This window comes from Euprymna scolopes, chromosome 44 (genome assembly GCF_053919585.1).
Source record: "Euprymna scolopes isolate OS-2025 chromosome 44, ASM5391958v1, whole genome shotgun sequence".
Taxonomy (NCBI): Eukaryota; Metazoa; Mollusca; class Cephalopoda; order Sepiida; family Sepiolidae; genus Euprymna; species Euprymna scolopes.
The window spans coordinates 28,645,331-28,672,574 of NC_136525.1; the positions used below are offsets into that span (position 1 = coordinate 28,645,331).

General features: G+C 31.5%; 1 protein-coding gene across 2 annotated transcripts in view; it reads right to left on the reverse strand.

Annotated features, from left to right (window-relative positions):
* The window catches only part of LOC145268757 (catenin beta-like), a 126,053-nt gene that overhangs the window by 57,754 nt on the left and 41,055 nt on the right, over window positions 1-27,244 (reverse strand). For both annotated transcript variants that reach the window (XM_080124354.1, XM_080124355.1), the window contains exon 2: window positions 10,566-10,629. In XM_080124354.1, coding sequence (XP_079980480.1) covers window positions 10,566-10,608 — 43 coding nt within the window. In that variant the 5' untranslated portion in view covers window positions 10,609-10,629. The remainder of the gene's footprint in view (window positions 1-10,565; window positions 10,630-27,244) is intronic.

Genomic DNA, 27,244 nt, shown 5'->3' on the forward strand with positions numbered 1-27,244 from the left:
TCAAGTTTCCTCTTGTTATTTCAGATATTTGAAACCATAACAGCAAGTTTTAGTCTCCCCTCCATCAAGGCCAGAAGTTTTGGGGGAAATTTCAGATATTTTGTAATTCATATGCAAACTAGGAAAACAAATGACCGATTGAAATGTTGATAAAGGTGCAGTATCTTTCCACCAACAAAAATCCTTAAAAATTATCACTATGATAGGTTTTCAAGCGTACTGAAAATGAAAATAACAGTTAAAATCCCAGGAAACAAGTAGTTTCCAATATATAAAGAAATTATAGTTTTAAAAAGTAGGGGATCACTTTTCTATATTAATTTAACATAAAATGAGCACCCAGTTTACAGCCACCTTTTCTTGGTGAGTGGGGGGGGGTCTTTTTTTCTTTTTAAAGGTTGGTGTTTATTTGGTAATTGTGGCCTAGTAGACTAACACAAAACCCACAATAAAAACTTGTGCTGAAAATGAATATTGCATTTAAATTTTCTGTAAATAAGTATTTTTCAGAGTATCAAGCAATGTAATTCTTGATGTTATAAGTGGTGGCTGTTGTAAGCGCATGCATATTTTTGCTTACTACCCAGAAAAATACTTATTTACAGAAAGTTTAAATGCAATATTCGTTCTCAGCACACTCAAAAACCTATAGAACACAAGTATTTTTAAAGTAGGTTTTGCGTTGATCTACCAGGCCACAATAAACACCCCTGAAAAAAAATAAGATCCCCAAAAAGGTGGCCATAAAATGTGTGTTCATTTTATGTTAAATTAATATAGAAAAGTGATACCCCATTTTTTTTTTAAACAATAATGTGTGACCTTAAGGGCAAATGTCACATAGGCCACTACAATTCAGGTCATTAGCTTTCCAACGAGCCTTCATTTGTTAAATTCTCATTAATAGTACAGAGATTCGAACATAAAATTGTTGAAAATGGTGGTATATTTACGTATGGATATATCTATACTCATAACCAATTTCAATGTTGAAATGCTCATATCTTTGATTCTATGAAAAAACTACATGAAAATTTGCAGGCTTTTTGAAAATCATAATACTATTTTATGGTTAAAAGTTTAAGACAATTGGTAAAAAAGAACCTATATTTTCAAACCAATAAAATATGCCTAAATTTGTATATAGTGTCCTGGCAAGCAGCTTTGGTTATCTCCCCTGTGACCTTGCTAAGCCACTAATATATATATATATATATATATATATATATATATATATATATATGCTGAACTAAAGTAAACCTTTCATGGTTTGTAGGTTGCTACTAGTGTTGGGACTATGTTTTCCGGTTCCGATTCCAGGACAATGTTGATTAAAGATTCCAATGGAATTGTTTTAAAATATACCATTACTAGCTGTACCCGGCCACGCGTTGCTGTGGCTCAGTTTGTTAAAATGGAACACATGTGAAACTAGAGAAAAGTTTGATTCTTTTTTTTCAAGAGAATGTACAAATTATTTATTTTTTTTAACAGATGTTAAGAAAATAAACAAAAATACTTCCATCATTAATTATGCAAAAAAATAAATTAAATGTTGATTTAGTGTTTCAATATGCTTATAAATTACGATAAAACTTGCTGAGTATGCAGTTTTACGGTTGCTGTAAAAATGGAACGGAAACTAAAATTTCGCTTCATTTTAATCTTTCTTAATTTTTTAATTATGCCCCCCCCCCAAACGAATATAATCAAAACAGTAACATTCAACAATTGTACTTAATGTATATAAAACAAAATATTTATTAAAAAAAAAAAAAAAAAAAAGTTAATAACGAAAGGGAAATAATTCCATTTTTAAACGAAAAAGTCAGTTTACCTAACTTACGGTATTAATGCTATTTTTTTTAAGCAAGAAAAAAAAAAAACAAAAAAAAAAAAAGGTAAATATCCAGATACGCTACTACAGAACACTGACCACTCTAATTTGTTTTTGTATAGGTAATTGAGGTCGCTGACAACGAATCTGATAGTCAAACTTGGGGCAAATTTACCGTTTGCATGGTATTTACCCCTGAACCCACGGAATTCTTTCCACCATTTTGCAGCTTCCGTTTATGCTACGCGCATGCACGCTGTAGCATAAACGACGGCTTCACCAAGCAAACTATGTTGGGGGGAGGGGATTTTTTTTTTCCAGGACATAGAATTTTCTAATTTGCAAAAATACATTATAGCGCTTTTTGGGTGGAAAATTTAAAATTAGCTGAAAAAGAAATAAAATAAGAAAAGGAAAGCACACCAAGTTGGAGTGGGGGGGGGGGGGAATTTTTTTTTTTTTTTTTTTTAAACTGGAACATCGAATTTTCAAATTTTCCGTAAGTAACGCACCAACATTTATCAATTAGAACACCATTTAACATTTTCCGAAGATTTTACTTTGTACATGGGGGGGGGGGATGTGATGTTGGGGCGCGTGCGCCCCAACATCACCCCCCCCCCAAAAAAAAAACAAATTAGAGTGGTCGGTGGGGTTTGTATTACTGTACACAGATTCGAAAAAGTTGTCAAAAAACAAATATATAACAAATAAATGTTATCAAAGGCAAGATAAGTTACTTTTCTAACTGGATATATTTTTTGTGTTTTTATTCAATGTAACATGTTTATTCAGCTCGAAAACCATACAGTGTTTACCGATGTATTGGCACATTCAAGATGTAGTCTGATTCTCTCTTTAACACGGTAAGTTTGGGAAAAGATGTTATAAATAAAAAACCGGATAAAATACTGTTAAAAACTCGCTCAATACATGTTACTGTGACATAGATTGACATATATTCGGCGGGTTTTTAATATTATTTTGTATAGTTTTTTTATTTATAACACCTTTTTCCAAACTTACGGTGTTAAAGAGGGTGTGAGACGCCATCTTGAATTTTCGAATACATCGGTAAACACTATGTTTTTCGAGCTGAATAAATATGTTACATTGAATAAAAACACGAAAAATATATCCAGTTTGGCAGAAAAGTAACTTAATTTACCTCTTTATTTCTATATAAAAAAGGGTTTGTTTTTAAATTTTTGGTAATTGGGTGAAGTTGTGATAAGTAGATCCCGCAGACGAGCCTCGTTCTGACATTGGGAAAATTTAGGTTAACAACCGGTGAAGCTACCGAAAAGTAACCCTTTTGAACGAAGATGGATATAAACAATATTTTTTAAATTAATTTCTTAATTTTACTTAACAAAATGTAAACATATATAAACAAAATATTTTAGAAAATAACTTCTAAATTTTAAATAAAAATTGATTGTAAAGAATTTTTTTTTAAATAATTATTGAAAAATATTGCAGTGTTTACATAGCTGGTTCTTTGGGATAATAGGGGCGCCTGAAACCTCTCTTCCAAAACGAAAAAAAGCTTTAGTGTTTTTACTATTTTAAAGCGTTTTTTTTTTTTTTTTTTCTTAAAGTTTGAAACACAAGTAGTGGCTAGTTAACTTAGAACAACAAGGGCGCATGGCGGAAATTCTTTAGAGTTTAAATGTATTGTAATGCTTTTATTGGGGTCGAAAAACGTTTTCCAGCCGCCATATTACTTCCTATTTACTTGCCTCCCCACGAGGGCAGTTAGACACAAGGTCTGTTTTTAAAACGAAATGGTGAAATATAAAAGCAAGTTAAGCTACAAGTAAAAAAAAAAATTTTTTTTTTTAAATTCCAAGAATTAAAGAAAAAAATTCAAAGAAATTTTGAACATAACGAACAAGTGAAAATAAAAGCAAGAAAAGTCAATGTAAAAAGGAAAACTGATTTTTTTTAAACAGCAAAGTTCAAATGTTTGCATAAAGCAGTTCAACGAATTATTTTTTTTTTAAATAAATATTTTTGTAAATAAAACAATTCGGAGAAGTTAATTTAGTTTCTATATCCATCATTCAAAGAGTCAATAATGGTAGAAGCACCGGTGTCACATTTCACGTGACCTAACTGTTCAGATTTTTCAGAACGAGGCTTGTCTGCTGGACCTACTTATCTCAGCTGCACCTTTCATTCATTAACTAATAGAAGAGTGTCGGTAAAAAAACTTGCCAAAAGACAACCCCCCCCCTTTTATTTATTTATTTATTTTTTTTAGTTACCAGTTGGAAAAACCACCGATTTTTAACATGATTTACTCGCAATGAGAGCACTGTAAAATATTTTTTTCATGGACTTGACGTAGTTAGGTGCCAGGCGGTTTTATACATAAACTTTGCTCACAAATGAAAACAATGTTACCTCACGACCCCTAAAGTTTCAGTACAAGTGCAAACATAACTAATCATGGCTCATAGTTTTGAAACAGACAGACAGTGCCTATCTATGTGATGTAATAAGAAAACTCATTAAGATAAATAAAGATTACCTTTAAAGTTAATAAAATTCTTGTACATCACATTAAATATGTTATGAAAAGTTCTATGATGTTTTGGTATTTCTACACTTTATAGTTAAAACTGGAGACACCATTTTATTTCACACACCTGTTGTTGAATCCAAGGGAGAAATCAGTATTTTAAACTATGACCGAAGCATGAAATAAATAATAAAATTAAACTAGGTAATGATTTTTCGGTTTCATTTAAATTGTTGTTGACCCTTCAAAGTTGCACCGAGGGTACATGTGAGACGGAAACAGGTAACCATTCTTTGCTTAAACAAGTCACCTAACTCCAATATCTTCATGAATCCTTTGAAGTCTTTTCAGTTTTACAGAGAGAACTCAAGTAAAAAGGCAGAAAGAGGAAAAGATTTCTATTAAATATCCAATGACTGTAAAGCAAGAAGATAGAAATAAAATGCAGCCAAATAGTGATAAAAAATAAAGTCTAGTGATTTGGGAGAAATCAACCTTTTCTTACAAAGAAAATGAATTTCAACAAAAAATTGAAGAACCCACTAGCAATTAAAGTAATGTTTTTTTTTTTTTTTTTCACTCCAAATAAGGCACAGTGCCATCAAGTCGTAAGGGTCTACTATTTGGGACCAGATTTGCAGGGATAATATGTATGGATTTGGGCAACAAGATGCTTGTTCACATTACACTTGAACTTCTACATGTCAGTACAGTCAGGGAAGCAGGGATATAGGAGGGAATTCGAAAGTCTAGCAGTTTGAGGGACGAAGCTATTTGAGTAGAATGCTTTACGGCATCTCGGGATCTTTACAGTGTAGGGGTGGGATTTTGCTGTTTGTTGAGGGTATTTATATCGAGGGGGTACTAGTGCATTTTGGCGATAGGTCAGAGATTGTTGACCGACAGTGTGAAACCTATTATGTTGGTGATTCTTTTTTGAATCCTATGCATGAGCAAGAGAATAGTGGTAGGTGCACCAGCCAGATATGACAACAGTATTTCATGTATGGGTGAATAGTGGCTTTGTAGAAATACAGGATATTCTCAGTTGTGAGTAATCTTCTAGCATGGTAGAGAGAGCCCACTTTCCTCGCAGCAGCTTTGGCAATTACCTCAATGTATTTATTCCAATTCATGCAGTGTATCATTAGCCATGGTAATCAGTGATTGAGAAGGTTTCTTGTAATTATTAAGCTTAGTCTTGGGGGTATTGAACGTTACCATCCAGTTTCGGCCCATTCCACGACAGACTAGAGGTCTTCTTCTAGAGATTTAGCCATTTCCTTAGATATATCTTCATTCACCCCCACCACAGTCTGTTATAAAGTGTAGTGTCATCAGTAAATATACCCATCTCAGAGACAATTTTATCAAAGAGGTGGTTTATGAATATCAGGAATAATAATGGTTCGAGGATTGACCCCTGTGGCACACCCACATTTATATCAGGTTGTTCAGATAAATGACTATCAAGAACCTGGATTTTTTTATTATCTAAGATTGATTTGATTGTTAATTATGCATCCAGTAATACCATATGATTTATTTTTGATTAGAAGACAGTCATGCCAAACCCTGTTAAAGGTCTTAGATATGTCTAGAGCTACTGACCTTGCATCTCCTGCCTTATCCAGTGTGTGCTATATATATGTTTGGAGATTACAGTTAAATATCTCCAGTAGAACAGACTTGCCTAAATTCAAAAGTCAAAGTGAATATGTGGCGTTTTTTTACATACATGTTCTTTCATCATTTTCAAATATTCACTTGTTTTTTTCTTCAAATCAGTAAGCTTCAGTTAAGACGATACTTTAACGAAACAATTTTCGATTTTCCTTTTTATTTTCCACACATGTATTACTCGAACTAAGTTGAATAACAATTTTTTCACTATGACTGAAACATGCTTTTCTGTGGCCACATGTTTGCATCGGTTGCAAAATCAGGTTTTGGAAAGAGAATTTCAAGTGGAGCAGAATATTTATAAATTTTTATTTATTCAAACATTTCTGGCTACAGATATGCATACATGTTTCAGCAAGCTGACACTTTGTCGGGCTAAAATAATGAATATGACTAACTAGAAGAGAAAATAAAAGCTTGGCTAAGATTTGTATGACAGAAAGCATTTGATATTCTGAAAATAAAAATTATTTACATGTTTGGAACAGTTTTCTTATTTTGGCTGCTATTAAGACTTTCTAGAGTTAATTCCATCTAGAGGTGAATTCAATGCCAAGTGAAGCAATTTTAAGATATTTTGAAAAACCGATACTAAATATCTATAGTATAGAACGTTTTCCTTGCTTTCCATTCCCATTGCAAAGGGTTTTCTTTTGTTTTCGTAAATTCACCTTTTTGTCCTCACATGTCCAAATCTCAAAAAATTGTTACAAAAAACAAAAAAAACAAGAAACACTTCATTTGTCACAACACAAAAATTAAATTAGCCTTGTGCATGTTCTAAACAGTCAGTAAACAGACAGAAGATGGTTTTTGTTTTTATAGACTAAAATACTCAAGGATATGGGTTAATGAGATGGATAGACAGACAGTTGAAGGAGGAGAAATACTGAGAGGATTTCAAATCTTAACATATCACCCACTAAAAAAAAAAACAGCAATTCTTTCACCATTGTCAGAAACATTGAGATGTGAAGAGTAAATAATAAAATGGGAACAGAACAAAAGTTCCAAACTGCTAAAAGTAAAAAATCCAGGTTAAAATTCCCAGAAAAATCTGATATTGTTAATTTGGCAAAAGCAAACACAATCATTGTAAATCTAAATCGAACAAACAAGTGTGAACAAATTTCAACAATGGTGAAATATATTCATTCCAATTACATACGTTTGTTAAAAATACAAAAGCTGATGTGGAATCATTGCCAATGTTGCAGAGATTGGGAGAGAAACTGGAAAAAAACTTGACACCGTTTATGTGTCCAATTTTTAACTTAAAATGTATTAGAAAGCTGTTTCATTCCAATTTATTACTTTAAAGCTAATGAAATTTCACCCTATCCATGCCCAACTCATGTCAGCAGATGATCCAAGATTCGACACACGTCAGAACACCATTTCATCTTAAAGTCACTCATTCAGTAAACCAAACCTATGTTGCCAACAGACCCATCATCACATGCACATATCACAGATATGAGAAGAAGAAGCACTCAAAGCCTGGAATTTACAACAACCGAAATGTTGGGAAAATGGCAGAAAGAAAAAAAAAAAAAAATCAGCCATCTTGTTCAGGTTATCATTTTGCTTAATGTCCATTTTATATAGTTATGTACTGTAAAAGGGTTTTTAGAAATTTACTTCCAAACTAACCCATCTCTGGCCAGATCTTCATTTCTATGAAATCCATTTTTATCACTTAAGTTCTGCCAATCAATTGTGCTACTTGAACTGTTCTACTAATTCAAATCTCCTATTCTGCACACATCTCCCTACACTCTCCAGATTTAATCTTCCTCTGATCTCAGATATAAACCTGTCTTTAATACTCACATTACACATACATCATATCTCATTTCATGCACCCCCAAGACGGATTTTATTTAACCCACAGGAGAACTTGACTGGTACTATCAATTCAAGTCAGAGTGGACCTGGGTACTTGTAATAAAAGGTTAACTACACACTAGCAAAAAATTAAAAATTACCAAATTGTGACTTCAAAGGATGTCATTTAATGTACAACAACCAAGATATTGAAAGCCATCAGAAACATGTCAATGTGAAATTAAAGAAATGATTACCATAAAGAGAAAAAAATAATACCAAGAAAGATGTGAGGAAGGCCTTGGAATAGAGAAAAAGGAACACCCATTTTTTTTTTGTTTTGTTTTAAATAAAAGTATTTTTCTTACCACAATAGCAGTTTATTTCCTGAGAGAGAAAGAACAAAATGTCTCAAAAAAAAAAAAAAAAAAAAAAAAAAAAAAAAAAAAAAAAAAAAAAAAAAAATCCAAAGGTCATCTTACAGAATATATCCAATGATTCCCAAGACTTTACATCTCATTACATATTCTTTGATTTATTGATCTGGAAATTCAACATGTTATCACACCATCTTTTCAGCATCCTTCCTTCAAGACATCTTGCTGACATCTTTTTTATGTGTTTGTACAGACTTAATTCTTTCCATATAACTACAGAGAATATAGGTGTGAGATTGATTATGTGGTCCATTAACGACCACTTTTGAAAGACAGTTTTTCTATTGATTTATCTGCCCATTTGGCACACTCTTACTGTTCGAATTATGCCACTTCCTAGTATTGGCAAAAAGCCGAGATTTTTTAACACATTTTACTGCATCCCAGGCACTGCCATGTAGATTAAGTTAGCTAATGTCATCATGGCAAGTCTTATATATATGTATATACATATATATCAATGAAGACTGGTGAGTCAAAGTTGATACGATTATACATTTATTAGTTTATGTAACATGTACTAAAATCACATAAATTGTAGAATGATTTACAAAATCTTATTTGTTTTAAGTTTCGCATTAGCAAAAACTATTTTTGCTGCTTTTTGTCTCCGTATCTATAATACTAAAGTGAATTTTAAAATTTTTTTTAGAGTGAGGATAGTAGTTAAAGATTAATGTACTATTGCTTTTACAGATATCAGATTATGCAAATGACCAATAAAATAAAAGATTATCAGCATTTTAATACCATATTAGACGGACACCGGTTACTTGTTGGATCAGTATTTGTTAAATCTATGATTAAATATTTATAAAAACCTACTGGAACTTCCAAATATATAAATCATGCTATAAAAATAGCCTTATTTTTAAAGATTATATCATTTGCTACGACTTAGTTGCACTTTATTTACTTTTTTGTGATAGCATCCAATGTGCAGGGTGACAAAATCTAAACTTATTAGTATGCTAGAGCCTGAGGAAAGATGAAGGTGAAAAGCAGACAAATAATTATCTGTATATTTACTTGAAAATGGATAATATAAAAATGAGTTTCATTTTTTACCAAAATTTACAATAAGCTGTCATTCATGATATTATCAATTCTGTATTTAATATTTTATTGCGAAAATAAACATGATCTTCAATAATGCAAAAGTGACGTATTTAATAATAGGTATTTAACAATAGGTCACATATTACAAAAAAAGTGTGCATAATTTACTCATAATAAAAAGAAAAGCTTAACTCTACAAAATTATAACTTTTCTAAATTCATAACTTCAGTTGTGTAGTCATTATTTTCGCATTTTTTTTTGGCATAACAATAGGAAAATAAATTACAAATGTGAAACAAAATCTATTTTTAATTTTATTTGTATAATTTGTATCAACATTTCATGTTGATACAAATGTTATCTTTCACACACACAAAAGATTTACTGATGTTGTGCCCAATTTAAAGTGAATTACTCCAAAATCAGATTATGTCTTTTTGTTTACCAAAAATAGTACAATTTTAACTAAATACATTTCAACAAGTGATTTTTTTTTTTTTTTTTTGAACAATAATTTTTTATGAGTTAAAAAAAGAATTGTTAGAATCTTAAATATATATTTGCCTTATAAATAATACTTTAGTTTTATGCCAGCTTTTTTTCTACATAGTATAAACCTTGACTGAAAAATTTTCTTTTGGAAAATAATTAAACAATAAATTATAGATTGGTATAATAGACGAAATGAAATTTCCACGGATTCCTGCAAGTTTTTACTAATAAATTAATCTTTTTGTTTTTCAAATATTTTTCCCTAAAAGTCTGTTTTATGTTTGTAATTTGATTTTAACCTTTTAGTAAACGTGTACTTATTTTCTTCAAATTTGTTTCAACAAATATTCTTGAGATATAACAAAGAAAAAAAAAAGTCTTTACATTTTTTATATAAATAACTGAAAAATTTTCTACGTTACTTTATTTTTAAAAAATGTTTAAATAAGGGCAATAAATCAGAGATAGACTTGTAGGTCACCATTGCTTAAGTGGAAATTGGAGGACAAATTGTTTTGATGTAGAAATTGGAAAGATGCAGTGATGAAAATGAAAATGCTTAATCCAATAGTAAAATAGATTCAAAGCAAATATTGTGAAAAGAAAAAAACAGTCAAAAAGTGAAAACTTTGGTCTCTAAATAATATATTTGAGAGAGTTTTATTATGAACCAGGTATTCAAATAAGTAAAGTAATTCTCACCTGTCCTAGTGGTAGTGGTTCCTGTCATTTGGTAGGAACTCATCTTTCAGATGTGCCTCTGGTTCTGAAAATGAAAAAAAAAAAAAAAAAAAAAAATTAAAACACTTTCATTAAATTAGTCATCTTTTAAAGAATCAGGTTTAATATAAGCTGGTCATTATGGAAGAGAGATTTTGTGTAACAGATGGTAGTATGGTTAATTGACAAACTTATATGAAAGTGATAACAAGGGTTGCGGGTTGGAGGTTCGAGTCAAACTTTCTTAGAGATGTATTATTTAGTACTGTACTGCAATGCTTCCACTTCATCAAGATCACTGCAAATCCTGTCTGGACAGCTGTTTTTGTTTTGACGTCACACAGAATCAACGAAAATTCTATCTGGATTACATCGGATAACAATTGGATTGTAATCCAAAGTTATCCAGTTCCTAAATCAAATAGAATTTGGCAATTGGATTAGTCCTGGATCGATCCGGAAAAGCAAGCATAAATCAATAAGAAGCAACCCATACTACTATAGCTCTTTACAGCTATTTACTTTTTTTTTTTTTTTTTTTTTTTTTCTTACATAGGAGTCACCACTTATCAAGGCCCAGAGGCCACTCAAGGATAAGGGTTAATGAGTGTACAAAAGTCAATGGGACAATATTGTAGTAATCATTAGTAGTGGAAATTTGGTAAATTGGATTACTTAAGGGACGGTTCATCTTAAATACAAGGCATACTGATGAGATTTTTCAGAGTGTTGAGAAGCAACTCTCCTTAAGACAATGCTTAAACAGCTTTGTAAGTACGGGAGCTAGTTCTGGTTGAAACCTTTTTAGCACTATAATTGGAATGCCATTAGGACTAGTTGCTTTACTGGAATCAAAGTTCTTGATTAGCTTGGCAACATTACGCACAGATATTTGTATGTTGTATCACATTTTCTGATACAGGAGGAAATACAGGGGGTTGACGGTCTTGGTTGCATAGGGTAGAATTTGTTGCAAAGTTCTTGGCAAAGAGTTTGGCTTTGTCTGATGATGAGATTACCTCAGGTCTATTGATGATGGTTGGGATAAAGCACATGCTTCTGTTCAGGATCCTGTTTGCTATCTGCAAAAACTGGTGGGAACCAAGCCGCTGCTCAGCTCCTTTGGACTTAACAAACTGAGCATACAACTCTTGCATTCTTTATTACTCTTTTACAGTGATTGCTGGCAGTTCAGGAAGCGGCTTCCTGTTTTTCCTTTGATCCTCTTTTCATAAAGACAATATGACCTTATAAAAACTTTCTTCTCTGTATAATATGTCTTTACTCCACTCTTTTGCGAAGTGTTTGGCTGTGAAATGCCATGGCCTAAAGAGGTCTCCCTGTCCTTAAATATTGTATTCTCTTTTGAATTGATAACATAATAAAATTTAATTGTAAATGTTTTAACTCTTTGTTATCTTAACTTATTCTATAAAGCTGGTTGAGTGTATATGTGAGAATATTTATCATACAAGTGAATGTTAAACATAAAAAATAATATACATGAAAAGTTATAAAATGCTTGCTGAATAGGTGTGGGGGGCTGGTATATGGATGTGCAGATTTCTACATGAAGTCTGGAGTCGGAGTCAGAGTCGGTATACTAGGAATTCTAAGAGTCGAAGTCTGAGTTTTACCATCAGACTCAGCAACCCGGATAACGATGGATTTAAAAGAAAATGTGAAATAAAGACCTGGCCAGAGATAGAAATTGACTTTCAAACTAACCTAAGCACCCGTCAATATATGCCAGCATTAAGCCAAATATGATGAAAGAATAGATAGAGTGTTCTTGGGTTAGTAGATATAGAACAATTGAGGTAGCAGGGTCAATTGAAAACATGAAAGTAATAAAGATGGATTTGAAAGACAGATGAATGAATAAAGACCTAGTCAGAGATAGGTTAGTTCAGAAATTAATTTCTAGAAGATATTCAAGTCTAAAACATGCCAGAATGTAAAACGTGTTAAACCAGTGACGATTATAGTGATGAAAGGCAAAGGATAAACAGTGACTCATGAAAAGCCAAAGAACAGACAAAAGGTCTATAAAAGAATTATATATATATATATATATATATATATATATATATATTATTACAATGATCCAAACATAATTCTCAATGAAAAACCAAGACACGGAATAATAAAATAATGTTAAAAAATACACATTGTTGGTGACTACTCCCTTATTTAAATATATATATATATATATATATAAAATTATGAAACAACTACATGTCAAGTTTTAATTATTTTTTTAAATAAAATTTCAAAACTTATTTAAACTGATTCACAAATTAATTCAAGCAGAATGCATTTAGATTTCTTAAATGTATTCCTCTCATTGCACACCAGACTTCAGTCAGTTCTCTCCGTATATTTTTCATAAACCTTAACTCACTTTATGAGCATGCCTTCTGACATAGTAAACTTTGTTTTCACTTCTCTTCAGCTTGCTAGACAAGGAAATCAATATTTTGTTTGTCGTAGTTTTATACAAATTTAGTTCAATTAAATGATCAAAAGTATTGTAATAAAACTTACTTTAAAAACAAAAATCTGTCAGAAATGATCAATCACTAGCTGCATTTCCCGGGAGTCTTTATCTCAGTGAATAAATAACAGATTTGAATGCACCATAGTGTCTTACAATGATATCCATTATGACCAATCAAGTGTGCACCTCACCCCTAGACACAACCCCAATTTTTAATTAAGACTATCTCCTTAAAACCTAGTCTAGTTAAATCTAAATGAACAAATGCAAGTTTTGTCCATTTATCTAAAGTATATAAATATCAAATTAAGTAAAGCTTATTTAATTCAACAGTACAGTATAATATCTAGAAATACTATGCGAGATATATATATATATATATATATATATATAATTCTTTTACACTGTTTCATAAATAAGTATGTTTAATTTGCATACTTATCTATGAAACGGTCTCTAATGAAATGTTATTCATTGGTAATTATTTTGCTAATTTCTTATATCTATGGAACAGTTTATAATATTTCTTTTTTAAATGTTAGATTTTTATTAATTTTCAATTTTAATCATAATTTTTATGATATTTCATATACATAATACTTTCTGAAAATTTTTTTACTCATAATTAAAAACATTAAAAAATTGCTATTAAGCTTATTATTTACAATATTCAAAGCCTAATCATAATTCTTTATTTCTAATATGAAACAGAGTAATAATTATACCACCCCTTAACTGATGCCCAGAAAGCTTGTACTTTTTTCAGTAGTTTCAACACAAAACCGAGCAGAGTTTGATTGTATATATATATATATATATATATATATATATATATATATATATATATATATATATATATATATATATATATATATATAGAGAGAGAGAGAGAGAGACTCCCATAACCAAACAGTGCTTTATTTAAATTATAACAAAGATAATGAAGAAAAAGAATATAAGAATTAAGTTATAAATTGTTTTATGTATGTGAACCGAAAGTTTTGTGTTGGTGTGAAGCGATTATCATGAAGAGTGCACACACCTAAGTTGTCAGAATGTTATTTTCAGTTTGAATACACACTATTAGATTGTTTATGTTCCACTATGATAAAAGCACGTCCTAGCTTTTAACAGCCACTTCACTCATCACACTTGGCCATTTCTTTTACCACGACAAGAGATTGATCATTCGACAGGGATGTTCTCTATCCTAAACTCTCGACTATATTCTTGATTATACTCTTCACGATTATCAGGGGATGGAGGCGAGTGTGTTGGACCTTGCTTATACCAATAATATCGTATTATTGGGTCAACCAGAGACAAAGTGTAGGAGGCTGCACTTCACATATATTAACACATTGAAGACCAATGATCTGTCTGAATAACATTATTTTAGAGGATGTGAAATCAGTCATGCATGGTTCTCACCAGACAGGGTTCAGCAGAGGTTAATTGGCAAGTTGAAGTGGCTAGATCTGCCTTTGTACACCTCGAACTAGTCCCGTGGAGGCATTGGGAGATCTTAATATTAATCAAGAGGTGTGCTTACCAATTTGTTGCCCAGCAGATCATTCTCTGTGGCTGCAAGATATCACTAATGAAAAGGGTCGATTGACAGAAGTTGGAAATCTTTGCGATTTGACATTGCTGGCCAACAGTGTTCCAACTGTCGTTTCTTGCCAACATCTCAACCGGAAATCAGTCATCTCTTGTGGCAGAGATGTCTTTGATAGTTTGGGCATACAGCTTGTTGCTAAGAGAAGATTAATTCACAATAATCCTCCTTATCTCTCTGCTTGGGTGGAGAGAGTGTATCAGTGGAGAGCCGAGGACCTGGCTGAACTCTCAAGTCTACAGGTGGCCAACCTTCAACAGTGGAATTGTGATTGAGTCATCTCATTCAACCTTGCTCAGCTGTCAGGTTTCAGAATGCAGTACAGGACAGGGAATCAGCCAATTTAACTTGAGCACTTCAAGACCTACCAGACAATTTTTTTGACTTAGGCCCCTAGAGATGAATTAATGTTTGATATGTATTGTTAAAGTTACTCTATAATCCTAAATATATATTTATATGCAATTAGTGATATCCTTTAGACAAATATATTCATTTTGATCAAAAAGTACATTATTGCCTTGATATCTTTAGAAAGGATATGCGTTTCATTTTATTCTGTTGTATAAAAATAAAAATTGGACCCCCATCTCACCAGGTTCAATACGATTATGCCATATTATATATGCAGTTGTTGCAACTGCAATCACAAGATTGTTTCTTTAGTCTGTACTGAATCTTGGCAACTCCCACATTATCAAAGAGAAGGGAAAATATCTTATAGTATTGTATAATGACAAGGATTCAAGTTTGCCCAGCTGAGCAAACTTGAATCCTTGTACCAGAAAAATATCCAGTAAATAAAACGTTTAGTAAATCGTTATTTTTTGCATTTTTTTTTTGTATTTTTTTTGTATTTCCATACACCAAACATGGATATAAATATCACTAAAACATCTGCTGGGTCATAAGCTTCATTTCGGTACCTTACTTGCCTGGGTGGGTTGCCTGTAGGCCGAGATAAACCGTGTCACACACACACACCGAAAATTTATAAGATAACCCAAAAAATTACATAATCCCTATTTTATGATGAGTCTACGTTTGGGGTGTCAGATGGATATTGGAAATATTTTCAACACTACATGAGCAGATCAAATCGATGCACCTTTGGAAGATCCATTCTTTGCTTTTTTAAGGTTCTTTAGATAAGCATGGAGATGAATAAAGCGATCTACCTCCGCCCTATCATATGACTGTCAACCACTTTAATGATGCAACACACCAGGAATGATTGTGAATCGATTTGGTGCCACAAGTACCTATTTAAATGATCAATTTTAGTTTGCCCTTGACCTATCAAGCTAAAAAGGGCATCTGATGAGAATTTTTGATGCTCAGAATAATTTAAAAAAAACTTCTATTTCTAAGGCAAATATATTAATAGTTCCCACTTCCTGTTATAACAGATGGCAGGAACTAGGAAGGAGAGGGAATCATGGTAACATTTGGAATTTATTAGGATATCAGATGTGTGAATAATCCATGTGTACGTATTTTAAAGAATCCATGTGTACGCGTTTTAAAGAGCAAAGTGATGAAATGTTCGATGCGTGTCCCCATGCTAATTACATTTCGTCTTTTCTTCCTGCGTTTAAAAAGCTATCATTATATTTCCACTAAAATCTAAGGAAGTGGGTGTAAATTTAATTTATTCAGAGAGATTTGCTCTGGTTAAGTTTGCCTTCTTAAGTGAACTTAATGGACAGACGGGAAGGAGGATACTATTAAAACAGAGTCAGAGTTTTAATAGTAGTCCTCATGCGAAAGAGCAGGACACAAAATGTTTTAAATAATAGAATAACAAAAACTTTTGCTGGCGAGGACTACTATTGACTGTAACCAGTTATACAGTCCTTTTGAAATTTTCATCTATTTTTCTCGTCATGTGTTAATGAAATCTATATAAAATATGTTCCTTATTAAATTTTAAAGATTTTCTATTCTGAAAGAAATTTAAAAAAATTTAATCTAAAGTTATTTTTAAGTTTTTGTTAAAAAAAAAAAATTCAGATTTTCTCATTATTCAGACCTGTATGACAAAGAGGGAGTTGCAAAAAATGAGTTCTGGTGTGAGGAGAAATACAAACTGAAATAGAGAGGAGAGTTTTAAAATATAATCTTTAAAAGATAAGATACAAGTTAGAAAAGCATTTCATCCAAGACATGAAAATTGTTAAACAAAATGTTTTTACTATAGGCTTTAAAAATAAAGGTACAAGATTCAATTTGAAATTTATTTATCTTCAAAGTGCACTTTTATAAATTTTACAAAGTAAGGTATAAAAATTTAATTTAGATTGAATCAAAAAATTATCTTGGATTTATTTTATGTAATGTACATTTTGTTGCAATTTAAAAACATTATCTTTCATCTAGCAATTAATGATATAGATATAAAATTTTCAATGATTTTTTTTTTAAAATGCAACAGAATGTACATAACATAAAATAAATCCAAGGTAATTTTTTGATTCAATTTGTAACGAGATTTAAGCCATAAGTAAATGTCAGAAAGTTTATGAAATTTAAAGCAACATTAGTAAGAACCCCCTTAGGAAAAAGAAAACCAAAACTTTTCAACTTTGGGAGACAATGGATACCTGCACAATCTCCAATTTCAAGAATTATGGGAAAATCAGACAATACCAAGATAAGCAGAAAAACATGGGCGTTATTTTAAAGTTTTCATTTTGGTACACTCGTACAACCAAGGCTTGAGATTCCAGTCTACCCTACTCTTTAATCCATAGTTGGATAGAACATATAATTACATATTTCCCCCCCCCATCCCCAAGAAAAACTGATGCAGTAACTCTGACAAGAACTAACCCAGAATAACATTGTATTATTGGGTCAAAGACAAAGTGTAGATTGTGCTATATAGGAAGTTGCACTTTGCATGAGCAGGTTTATAAATATATTGAAGATCAAAATCCAGTTCTCAAAGATTCCTTAAAAAAAAAAAAAAAAAAAAAAAAAAAAAAAAAAATTCCTTAATTTCAATCATAACTTTTCAGTTTTCACAATGTTTTTCATTTTTAAAAATCATTTTTTTTGTAAAATTAATTTAAAGTATTTTAGAGGAAATGATATGTCTACCCTGGATCCTCTAAACAATTGATATTAGTTTTATGAATGTTGTGTTGCGAGCATTTGTGTTTCTTTGTATGCTCACAAAATGACATTAATTGGAACTATGATGAATGTGTTGACCAATATTCATTCAATATTACCACATTCATGGTTGTCTAATTGAAAGTGGCATCGACATCATCAAAACGAAATAGACTCATTAAGTTGTTTAAACAATCCTTTCGGACAGGGGATAACAAGACGTCTGGACCACCACCCCTTCGGATAGGGGGCAACAAGATGTCCAGACCAACCACTCCTTCGCATAGGGGGTAACAAGACGTCTGGACCACTTTGCATGTTAAACTTGTAGGACCGGCAATATTATATTAAATTTGGAGACAATACATAAACTAAAATTAACATTTTCCTTAAGAATCATTCATTAAAAATTTTCCATTTCTCTCTTTTTAAAAAGAATTTTATTTCATTTCTAGACATAATCTTGCTGTAATCCTAAAATGTCTTGCATGTAACAAACTTTGTTTCTATGTAGACTAAGACAAAGTTTTTACTGTGCAGATGTGTAAAAATATTATAAATAATAAAAAAAAGTTGCATAAAACTTGATTATCTTCTCTAAATGTCTTTGTTTAGACATTAGTTAGGTTGTGCGGAAACATGTTGAGTCAGACTAACAGGAAATTAGTCATAAATATGCTCAATGGCCTATTTTTTTTATTTTATTTTATTTTTTTTAAATATTTATTCAGAAAATGGCCTCCATTTTTATTGTATCTATAGTTTCGAAAATATAAACGTCTGAAGGTTTGCTTCTGTGGCATTGTGACATATATATATATATATATATATATATATATATAAAATACTACAATGTTTGCCGTTATAGGGTTTTTGTCTATATGATTTAATGACATGCTAAAGGTTATATTATCAAAATCTATTGAAGCAAAGGTTGTACAATTTCAATCTCACTTAAACCAGCAATATTTGTGTAAAAAAAAACTGGGAACAATGAGCAGAGGAAAACTGGAGAATATATGGCTTCATAGCTTTACAAAGATTATTAGTGAAATTGATGCAGTAAGTCAACTGATTACACCGTTCACACTTTAAATCATTACAACACGTCAATTCCATATTATGTGACATGGTCACCATTGAACTTTGTGGTATTTTCAATAAAAGAATTTATTTCTATAATAATGGCAACACAAATAATCTTATGTAATCAGTTACATTCAAATAAAACCTTGTTTATTATGAAAATGCAATTCCCAATGTAAAAATTTGGATCTTAAAAAATAAGGTGTTTGTTTTATTGTAAAGAATCAAATATATATTCTTTTATTATAAATAAAGAAAATCATAATTTAAAAACAATCATAACAAAACAAAAATAAAAATTGCTTGCAGTTAATGAAAGTGGTGAAGATTTAACAGACATCAAGTGAATTAAGATAATCCATTAAATAAAGCCTTTGTGTATGTCCATCAAAGGCTTTTTTGGGTTGGGGTTCTCGCATCGGTTAGATCTCAGATTTGCTAATGGACAGCGTCTATCTTTTTTTGATCGGATTAAAATTCCCACCGTGCCGTTGTGTCAGCTATTTGTTTGTCTTTGTATAAATAAAGCAAAACTATGCAAATGCAAAGCATTTGAGCCAGGTAGTATCTGTTCCGTAATTGGTCGTTGGTCAATGTAGGGGAAACCTTTCATACTGAGACAATTATTATTTGGATACTTGCCAGAGTGACCCCTTTTTTGGGAGAGCTGGTTTTCCCCAACATTAAAAATGACCTTGTGTCTAATTTGCTTTCGCGAGGAAGCAAATAAATAAAACAGAAAGCGGGAAGTCTAACTGGCTCTCAGCCAAGTTTAAAAGCGACGTTCAATTCTGCACTGACTCCTATGATTCTTAAGTTAATTACCAACTCATTGATTTCACTTCTTTGGCCTAATGGTTAGTGAGAAAGACTAATTACCATACTTTTTTTTTTTTATTTAAAATTTTTTTTTTTTTTTTTTTTCGTCCTTGTGCCAATATCAGGGCAAAAGTTAATTACGAACTCATTAAATTTACTATTTTCTTTTTTTCCTGTTCTTTTCCTCCTTCGCGGTATGGGGTTTGAGCCTGCCTGCCTACTACCACTTTTTTTTTTTTCAACACACACCTCCAGGCAACGCCGGGCACCCAGACTAATTTATATAAATCTCACCTGTGTATGTATGTATGTCTGCCTAAAACTTTCAACAGAGGCGATGAATTTTCATTAGATCAATATAGTTTGGACGACAAATATTGAAAAATTGGCTAAAAACATCAATTCTTTCACCCTTAACTGGGCACTTTTCTACAAGGAGGGGTTGCTTTTTTCGCTGATATTTTTGAAAGTCATCCCCTCTTTTCGATTGACTAGCTTTCCAGTTTGGTGATGGATGCAACGGCAAAAATGTCACTTTTTTTCAAATTCTTTTTGTCCTTCGCAATACGGGTTTGAGTCTGCCTGCCTACTACCACTTTGTTTTTTTTCCTCAACACACACTTGCAAACACCCGGGCAACGCAAGGCACCCAGGCTAGTATTGTATAAATAGCAGTTTAAAATGTGTCAATAAAACTATTGGATGGGCACTGGTCATACAATCTATAAAAATGTTGCCCTAACTAAAATCATTTCCAATGAACATCTGCTGTATTTCCAGTTATGTAATTTAAGTAAAGACCTGGCCAAAGATGGATTAGTTTATGAGTCAATTTCTAAAAGCTATGCAACACAAACAGAATATGATAATGTACACATGGAAGTCCACTTTTATTAATTTTTTTTTTTTTTTTTTTTTCAGTAATACATATTTCAGTATATTGCAATACTGCTTTGCTGATCATACTCTCTACATTCGGACATTCCCTTTTTTTAATGATTTTATTTGAAGCATCTTTGGTTGAATTAATAATTTTATAAGTAAATCTGCCCTATTTTAAAAGGGTTATATTTAAAAATCCTATTTTAAAGGTTTCAATTAAACCAACTCAGTAGCCTATTTTGATAACAGAGACCCCCCCACCCCCATTCTAGCACTTTATAAATCTAATATTTCACATGTCTAAGCAACGTTGAGCTTGAACAGTACTTAATGGGTAAATATATGGGAAGATCAGGTATTCCAAGTAAAACTTATTTCAAAGCTTTCATAAGAGATGATGCAAGTCATTTGGATGAAAAATCAACTTACAAACTCTGCCTCAATAGGATAAACACAGAAAAGTTTTTATTTTAGAGCATTATTTTACTAATTATTACTTTGTTGCACAGAGAAAAATGATGCGAGAATGTGTAATATAAATCTTAAAGGCAAGTGTTGGTAAGCTCACAATACAATTAAATTTGGACTATATAGGGAGACTTGTGCATAACAGGAAACTTTGATAGTATTAACATGTTGAAAGGAGTTTTGGTGAATTATACAATGATACTGATGCTAGATCTAATGACCTCAGAGGAAAACTAAATCTGGAAAGTACAGAGTGAGGTTTGTAGGCTTTGATGGTATAGGTATATTAAAAAAAATGGATAAGAGTTCTTGGATTAGTAAATGTAGAATAGTTGAAATAGCAGGCTCAGTTTACAAGGGAAGGCCTAGCAAAACATGGAAAGAAATGATAAAAATGGATTTAGGAAAAGAGGGCTAAATAAAGACCTAGCTAGATAGGTGTTAGTTTAGAATTCAATTTATAAAACCACTCAACACATGCCAGTTAACCTAATGATTTCAATTGACTAAAAATTAATTTATTCAGTTTCAAGATGACCTTACAGCATGTAGATTTACACACACATACATTTTGATAATACAGAGATTGTCATTTAAGATTTGACATATATTTTAAGTTGTTTTAATATTATATTCCACTAACAAAACCGACAGTTACCCCCAACCAGTAACACTCCACTCTTAGATATTGAACATCTGTCGTTGACATCAGTGAGAAAGAATAGACTACTTTAACCCTTTGCTCCACTCGAATGTTTATTTTTGAGGGTGTCTGCTTAAATAAACATTTCTGACTTTCAGGATGTTTAGTACAGTGGTTTCTGAGTGTTCTTTTCTTTCCAAATAAAAAGATTGCTTATGGCATAACACTTTTTGCGATAACAAAATGCATTCAAAACAAAGTACATTTTCAGCTTTAGCCATGTTTTGTTGTACAAGAAAAAAAACTTTTCAGTAGCCTTTCTGATGTTAACATTCTATGAATATCAGTGGAGAAAAAAATAGAGGTGCCAGGAGTAATAGACCCCCCCCCAAAAAAAAAACCCCCATTAAATCACCCATTAAAAAATGTCCATTATTCTATTAGTAAGGTAAGATTTTGATTCCTTGTTCTTTATCAGAAATTTGGATCAATTGTGCGCACTAACAATAAAATCAAAACATCTTATTTCAAGTTATTAAATATTCCTGCAATTTCAATTTCTTCTAAAGGCAACTTAAGCTAATGATCAAAAGTGAAATAAGGATTCTAAGACACCAGGTTTAATAGCATTATATGTTGATTTTAATATTTGTAAGGAAACATAAAACTGGTGCAAAACCTGTGTTTGAGTAATTTCATCTGGGGCAGCTATTCTTGTATATTGTTTAAATGTACTTTAATACTTTACGGCAGTTTAATCAATCATCAGAAGTGTTTCAAATTGGCATTAATTTAAAAACTTTTTCATTAGAATCTCTATTAGTGATACTATGAAACTGCAGTAAAGTATGAAGTACATTTTATTAGTTATCTTCTATATAATAATTTGATTGCAGAAATTCCCATCTGAACCAAATTCCGATAAGTTTGCAATGACAGATTCCACATCAAGTTTATTTTGTCTAAACTTTTATCCACCATCTTACGAGCGCCGTTACAAACACATTTATTAGATATAATAAAATATTTCCTAGGAGCAACATCACGATTGCCAAGACCTAAAGAAGAAGTAGCTCATATTTCTCCCTCTAACTGAAAAGTCCTCCCTCTCTCCTAAACAAGACCAGGTACTTCTACCACCATTATAACTATATTGACCCTTCACTAGTATTAACTGAATTTCACTCATACATTTACAACTACCAGTACACTTCGCTATTCAAAAATACTGATTTCCTCCTTGTAACAATCCACCTATTGTCATTGGCTGCAACGACGACATTCTATTATTCTGGAATATACACAAACATACAAAAACAAACACTAAAGCCCTAATCCACTATGGCAGTTCAATCGCCACACATTGTTACACATTTACTCCATTTAAACTTACACATGTCATCACGCATTGCTATAAAACATTTCATCACTTTAACATTAGACATGCCATTTCTCATTACTTGCATTACCGTTATTTACACATTGTTAGATTTAAAACAATTAGGTCGCAGCTTTCTATACATCATATCTGGTTTTAGCGTCCTATATTTACCTCCATTACATTTTAACCAACTAGAAAACATTCTATTATACTACACATTTCTTGCAGTTTTCGTTTCCTTATATACTTTTTCTTTCATCTGGGAGGGAGGGGAGAAGATGAGATTCATTACTTATAAATGTTCGCTAATGTGTTCTTTTTTTTTGTTTGTTTATAAGACTTTATTTCTGATTAAAACAAATACATTTGGACGGTTTTCATGTCTATTTTTTATCAAATAGAAACGAAAAATCTTCATTTGTTTTTGGTGTTTTTTTTTGGGGGGGGGGAGTTACTTTATACATTGTTACATTTAAACAATTATGTCGCAGATTTCTTTACATCATATCAGGTTTTACCGTCCTATATTCAGCTCAATTACATTTTTACCAACTAGAAAACTTTAAAAGAAATACTTGACAAAATATAATCCACATTTCTTGTATTTTTTTGGGGGGAGGGGGGACAATACTTATAAATCTACGCTAATGTGTTTTTCTTATTTCCATTTTAAAAAATACAGCAAATTACAAAAGGGTTGCAAAAAAATCGTTTCTTTGCTAACCACATATGCGTGTCTTGCGTTCCTTCTTGATTTGGTTGAAATAGTAAAAAAAAACAAAAAAACACGACTGTTTCAATTTCATCATTGTGGACCAGTGGATAAAGGAGCAGAGACAAAATATAGAGGTTTCAGGTTTGTGTCAATGTGACTTTTTTTGTGTGTGTGCTTGTGTGTGTGTGTGTGGGGGGGAATAACATTGAAATAGGTTTGTGCTTTTTTGCGTTCTAGATTCTATTTTTTTTAAATCAAAATGAAACAAATCTTCATTTGGTTTTGGGATGTTTTATTTTTTTTTATTTGGGTTTTATTTTTGGGGATTACGGTGATAAGTGAAATTATTCCAGTAATCAATAAAAACAATCAAAGATAAATACACAGAAGTTTTGTTTCATTCCGTTAGGATAGGATTACATGTTTTAGTTCTTAAATAAAATTTCATGCCTACTGCGTCAAATTCTCCTCCCCCCTCACTGCTATCATTATTACTTTTTTTTTTTTTTTTTTTTTTTAACGACTGAGGTTGATCAATACTCTTTCCACCTATTCTTGACATTCCGATACCTGTTCTTACCATGAGTTTGAGGTGTCTATTCTGAAAGCCGTTCATGACATGAGGAGGTTAGGGGTTGGGCAGCAACAACAACGGCCGTACTTTAACCTTTTTTTTGGGGGGGGGCATGCTTTCACTGAGCAAAGCCGATTAACGGGTACTGCTAGTTATTGATATAGTTGCATCATATAGGATATTGATCTCATTTATTCGTGATTTGCTCTGTGGTTCGGTTACAATTTTGAATTTTCTTTTCTTTTCTATATTTATATATTATCCAAACAGCTTTGCTGTATCACAACTTTTTAGCGTGATTAGCAAGTGCCTTGAACCAGGATCAAAACTTATCTAGTGGACAGTCAACTCTTCCATCAAGAAAGCAAACTTTTAATGTTTAATAAACACTGTCAATTATCAAAAGTGCTCTATTTGTTTTCAGAGAGCTTTGCATTTTCACTGACGGCAGTTGGCGATTTTACTTACCACAGTTCTCAACTTAGAGGTGGCATATGTAGTCATCTACGAAAGTTTTCAGCATTAAATTCTTCCCTAGGGTAAAGTTGTCATGAAATGTCATAATTTGTAAAGAATGAGACCTAAAATTAAGTCATTCATGTTGCAGTGGCTCAGGAGAGAGGGATGGAAGGCATTTGTTTTTCTTAGCTTTATTACATATTTTCAGTAAGAGGGCGGTATGATTACTGCCATCTGTTTAATGTATTATTCTTTATATTTCAAGCATTAAATATGCATTTCAAATGCAGCCAGTTTTGACATGTTCGTTAAAAAAATAAAATTTCAGAGATCCTCTACTTAATAAAGTTTTCTATTATGTCAAGAAATCTTAACTCTGCCCCCCCCCCACTTTTTTTTTTCTGTTCACATAACAGAATTGTACTGAAACCAATGAAACATACTTAGAATCTAAGCTTAAAAAAAAAAAAAGAAAAAAAAAAGAAAAAAAAAAAGAAAAAAAAAAAGAAAAAAAAGAAAAAACTAATAAAAATGAAAAGTTGGGTGTGATCAGAGTAGGTGGCAGATCATTTATGGGTAGTAGTCCTCTCAGCAATTCTACAATCCTACAGTTGGCAACAGGAAATGCAAGTCAGTGAACGTATGTATATCATAAAAGTTTGACAAAATTATTATATAGAACTAGCAAAACAATGATGCTAATTTACATAAATTACAGAAAAAAATCTAATATTGTAATTTAAAATAAAGAAATTCATTTTGTGATAAAAAATCAATAAAAAATAATTATGCCCAGATATTCGAACTGACAAACAGTAATCTGTAACAGATCACTGTAACAGATACAAAATTATCACGCTATTAAGAACATAAATCAATTATTTTTCTTTTCTATCTCTTTAGAGTCAAAAGTTTAAAATTTAAAGACAACAAAAGAGAAAGCGAACACGACAAATTAAGACTTCCTTTTCCTCTGAAAATTCACTATTAAATTAATATCTGGTGACTTGAAGAGCAGTAAGACGACTTAACTGAAGGTATGATTTAAAAAAAAAAAAAAAAAAAAAAAAAAAAAAAAAAAAAAAAAATCACTGAAATCGAAAATATTTTTTGAAAAAAATAAAACAAATTGGGTTATGTCTTATGTAATAATAATAAAAAAAGGTACTGATCACAAAAATATGGAAAAAAAAACAAAACTATATAAGATGAGACAAAAAAAATTTATAACATTCAATCCAAACATTTCATGACAGACTAAAAAATGCATGCTTTAAATTACTAAGACTTTTGCACCAATCCAAATTGCATATTTTTCTTTTAGTTATGGATGATCAAGGCTTTTTAAAGCAACAAAGAAAACAAGCATTTAGCAACAGCCATGCTATTTCAGAGAAAAATTTAATATTCTTTACATCTAACTACAAAATTTTTATGAAGTTAGCTTGTGTAGTTTCTCAAATATTCAGATTTTGTATTAAAAAAATTTTATTTCATTTTAGTTAGGAGAATCAAATTTTGACGATATTACAATAGGTTCAGCTGATTTGATTTAGTGAGCAATTAACATTTATGTTGAACAGCAACTAGTAATATTCAAGGACAAGTTTTATTTGCTTATATGTTCATATAGTTATTTTCCTTGTTTTATACAAATTCTAAAAGAGTTACAGTAGCACAGATATTCAATTGAAATCAGTGCATACCAACATTGTATGAATAAAAAAAAACAAAAAACAACCGTTCATCTAACTTAATATCCACCCAACTTTATTGAAAAAATAAACAAAAAACAAAAACAAAATAATTCAGTTGAAGCACTTATGTAAGAAAGGACTATAAGGTTGGGGAAGTGGAGCTGATGGGGTTGGATTGTATTGTTCATAGCCACTGGCCATGAGTCTGAAGTGACTCATTACAGTGCTAACATAGATGGCAGGCAGTGCCAGCTACTTGGAAGTATTGTTAGTGCCCACCCCGAAAAGGAGGCTGGTGGTTCAGATTGGTGTAAGAGGTCAGCGTGTAAGTTGAATGACACAAAGTTGAGAACTGGAGGCGAGGGGGAAATGACACACCAATTATAACCTTTGCATAAGAGTTGGTGAGGTGTTGGCTTTTATTTAAGTGCTTCCACAAGATACAATTGCTTTTTCGGAAATATGTTTAGACTAGTAATTGTTTTTGACACTCAAATAAATAGGTGCGTTTAAAGCGTGTCTTAATAGCCTCCCAACCTATAGACAGATTAACCCCTTTAATGTGACAAGTCAACAAACTTTAATGAATTCCGGTAGCAAAAAAATAATTTGGGGGCCAACCACATAAAGTTGTTGGGTTAAGTAAAAAAAAAAAATAATTTCAGGGCCAACCACAAAGTTGTTGGGTTAAGTATATATAAA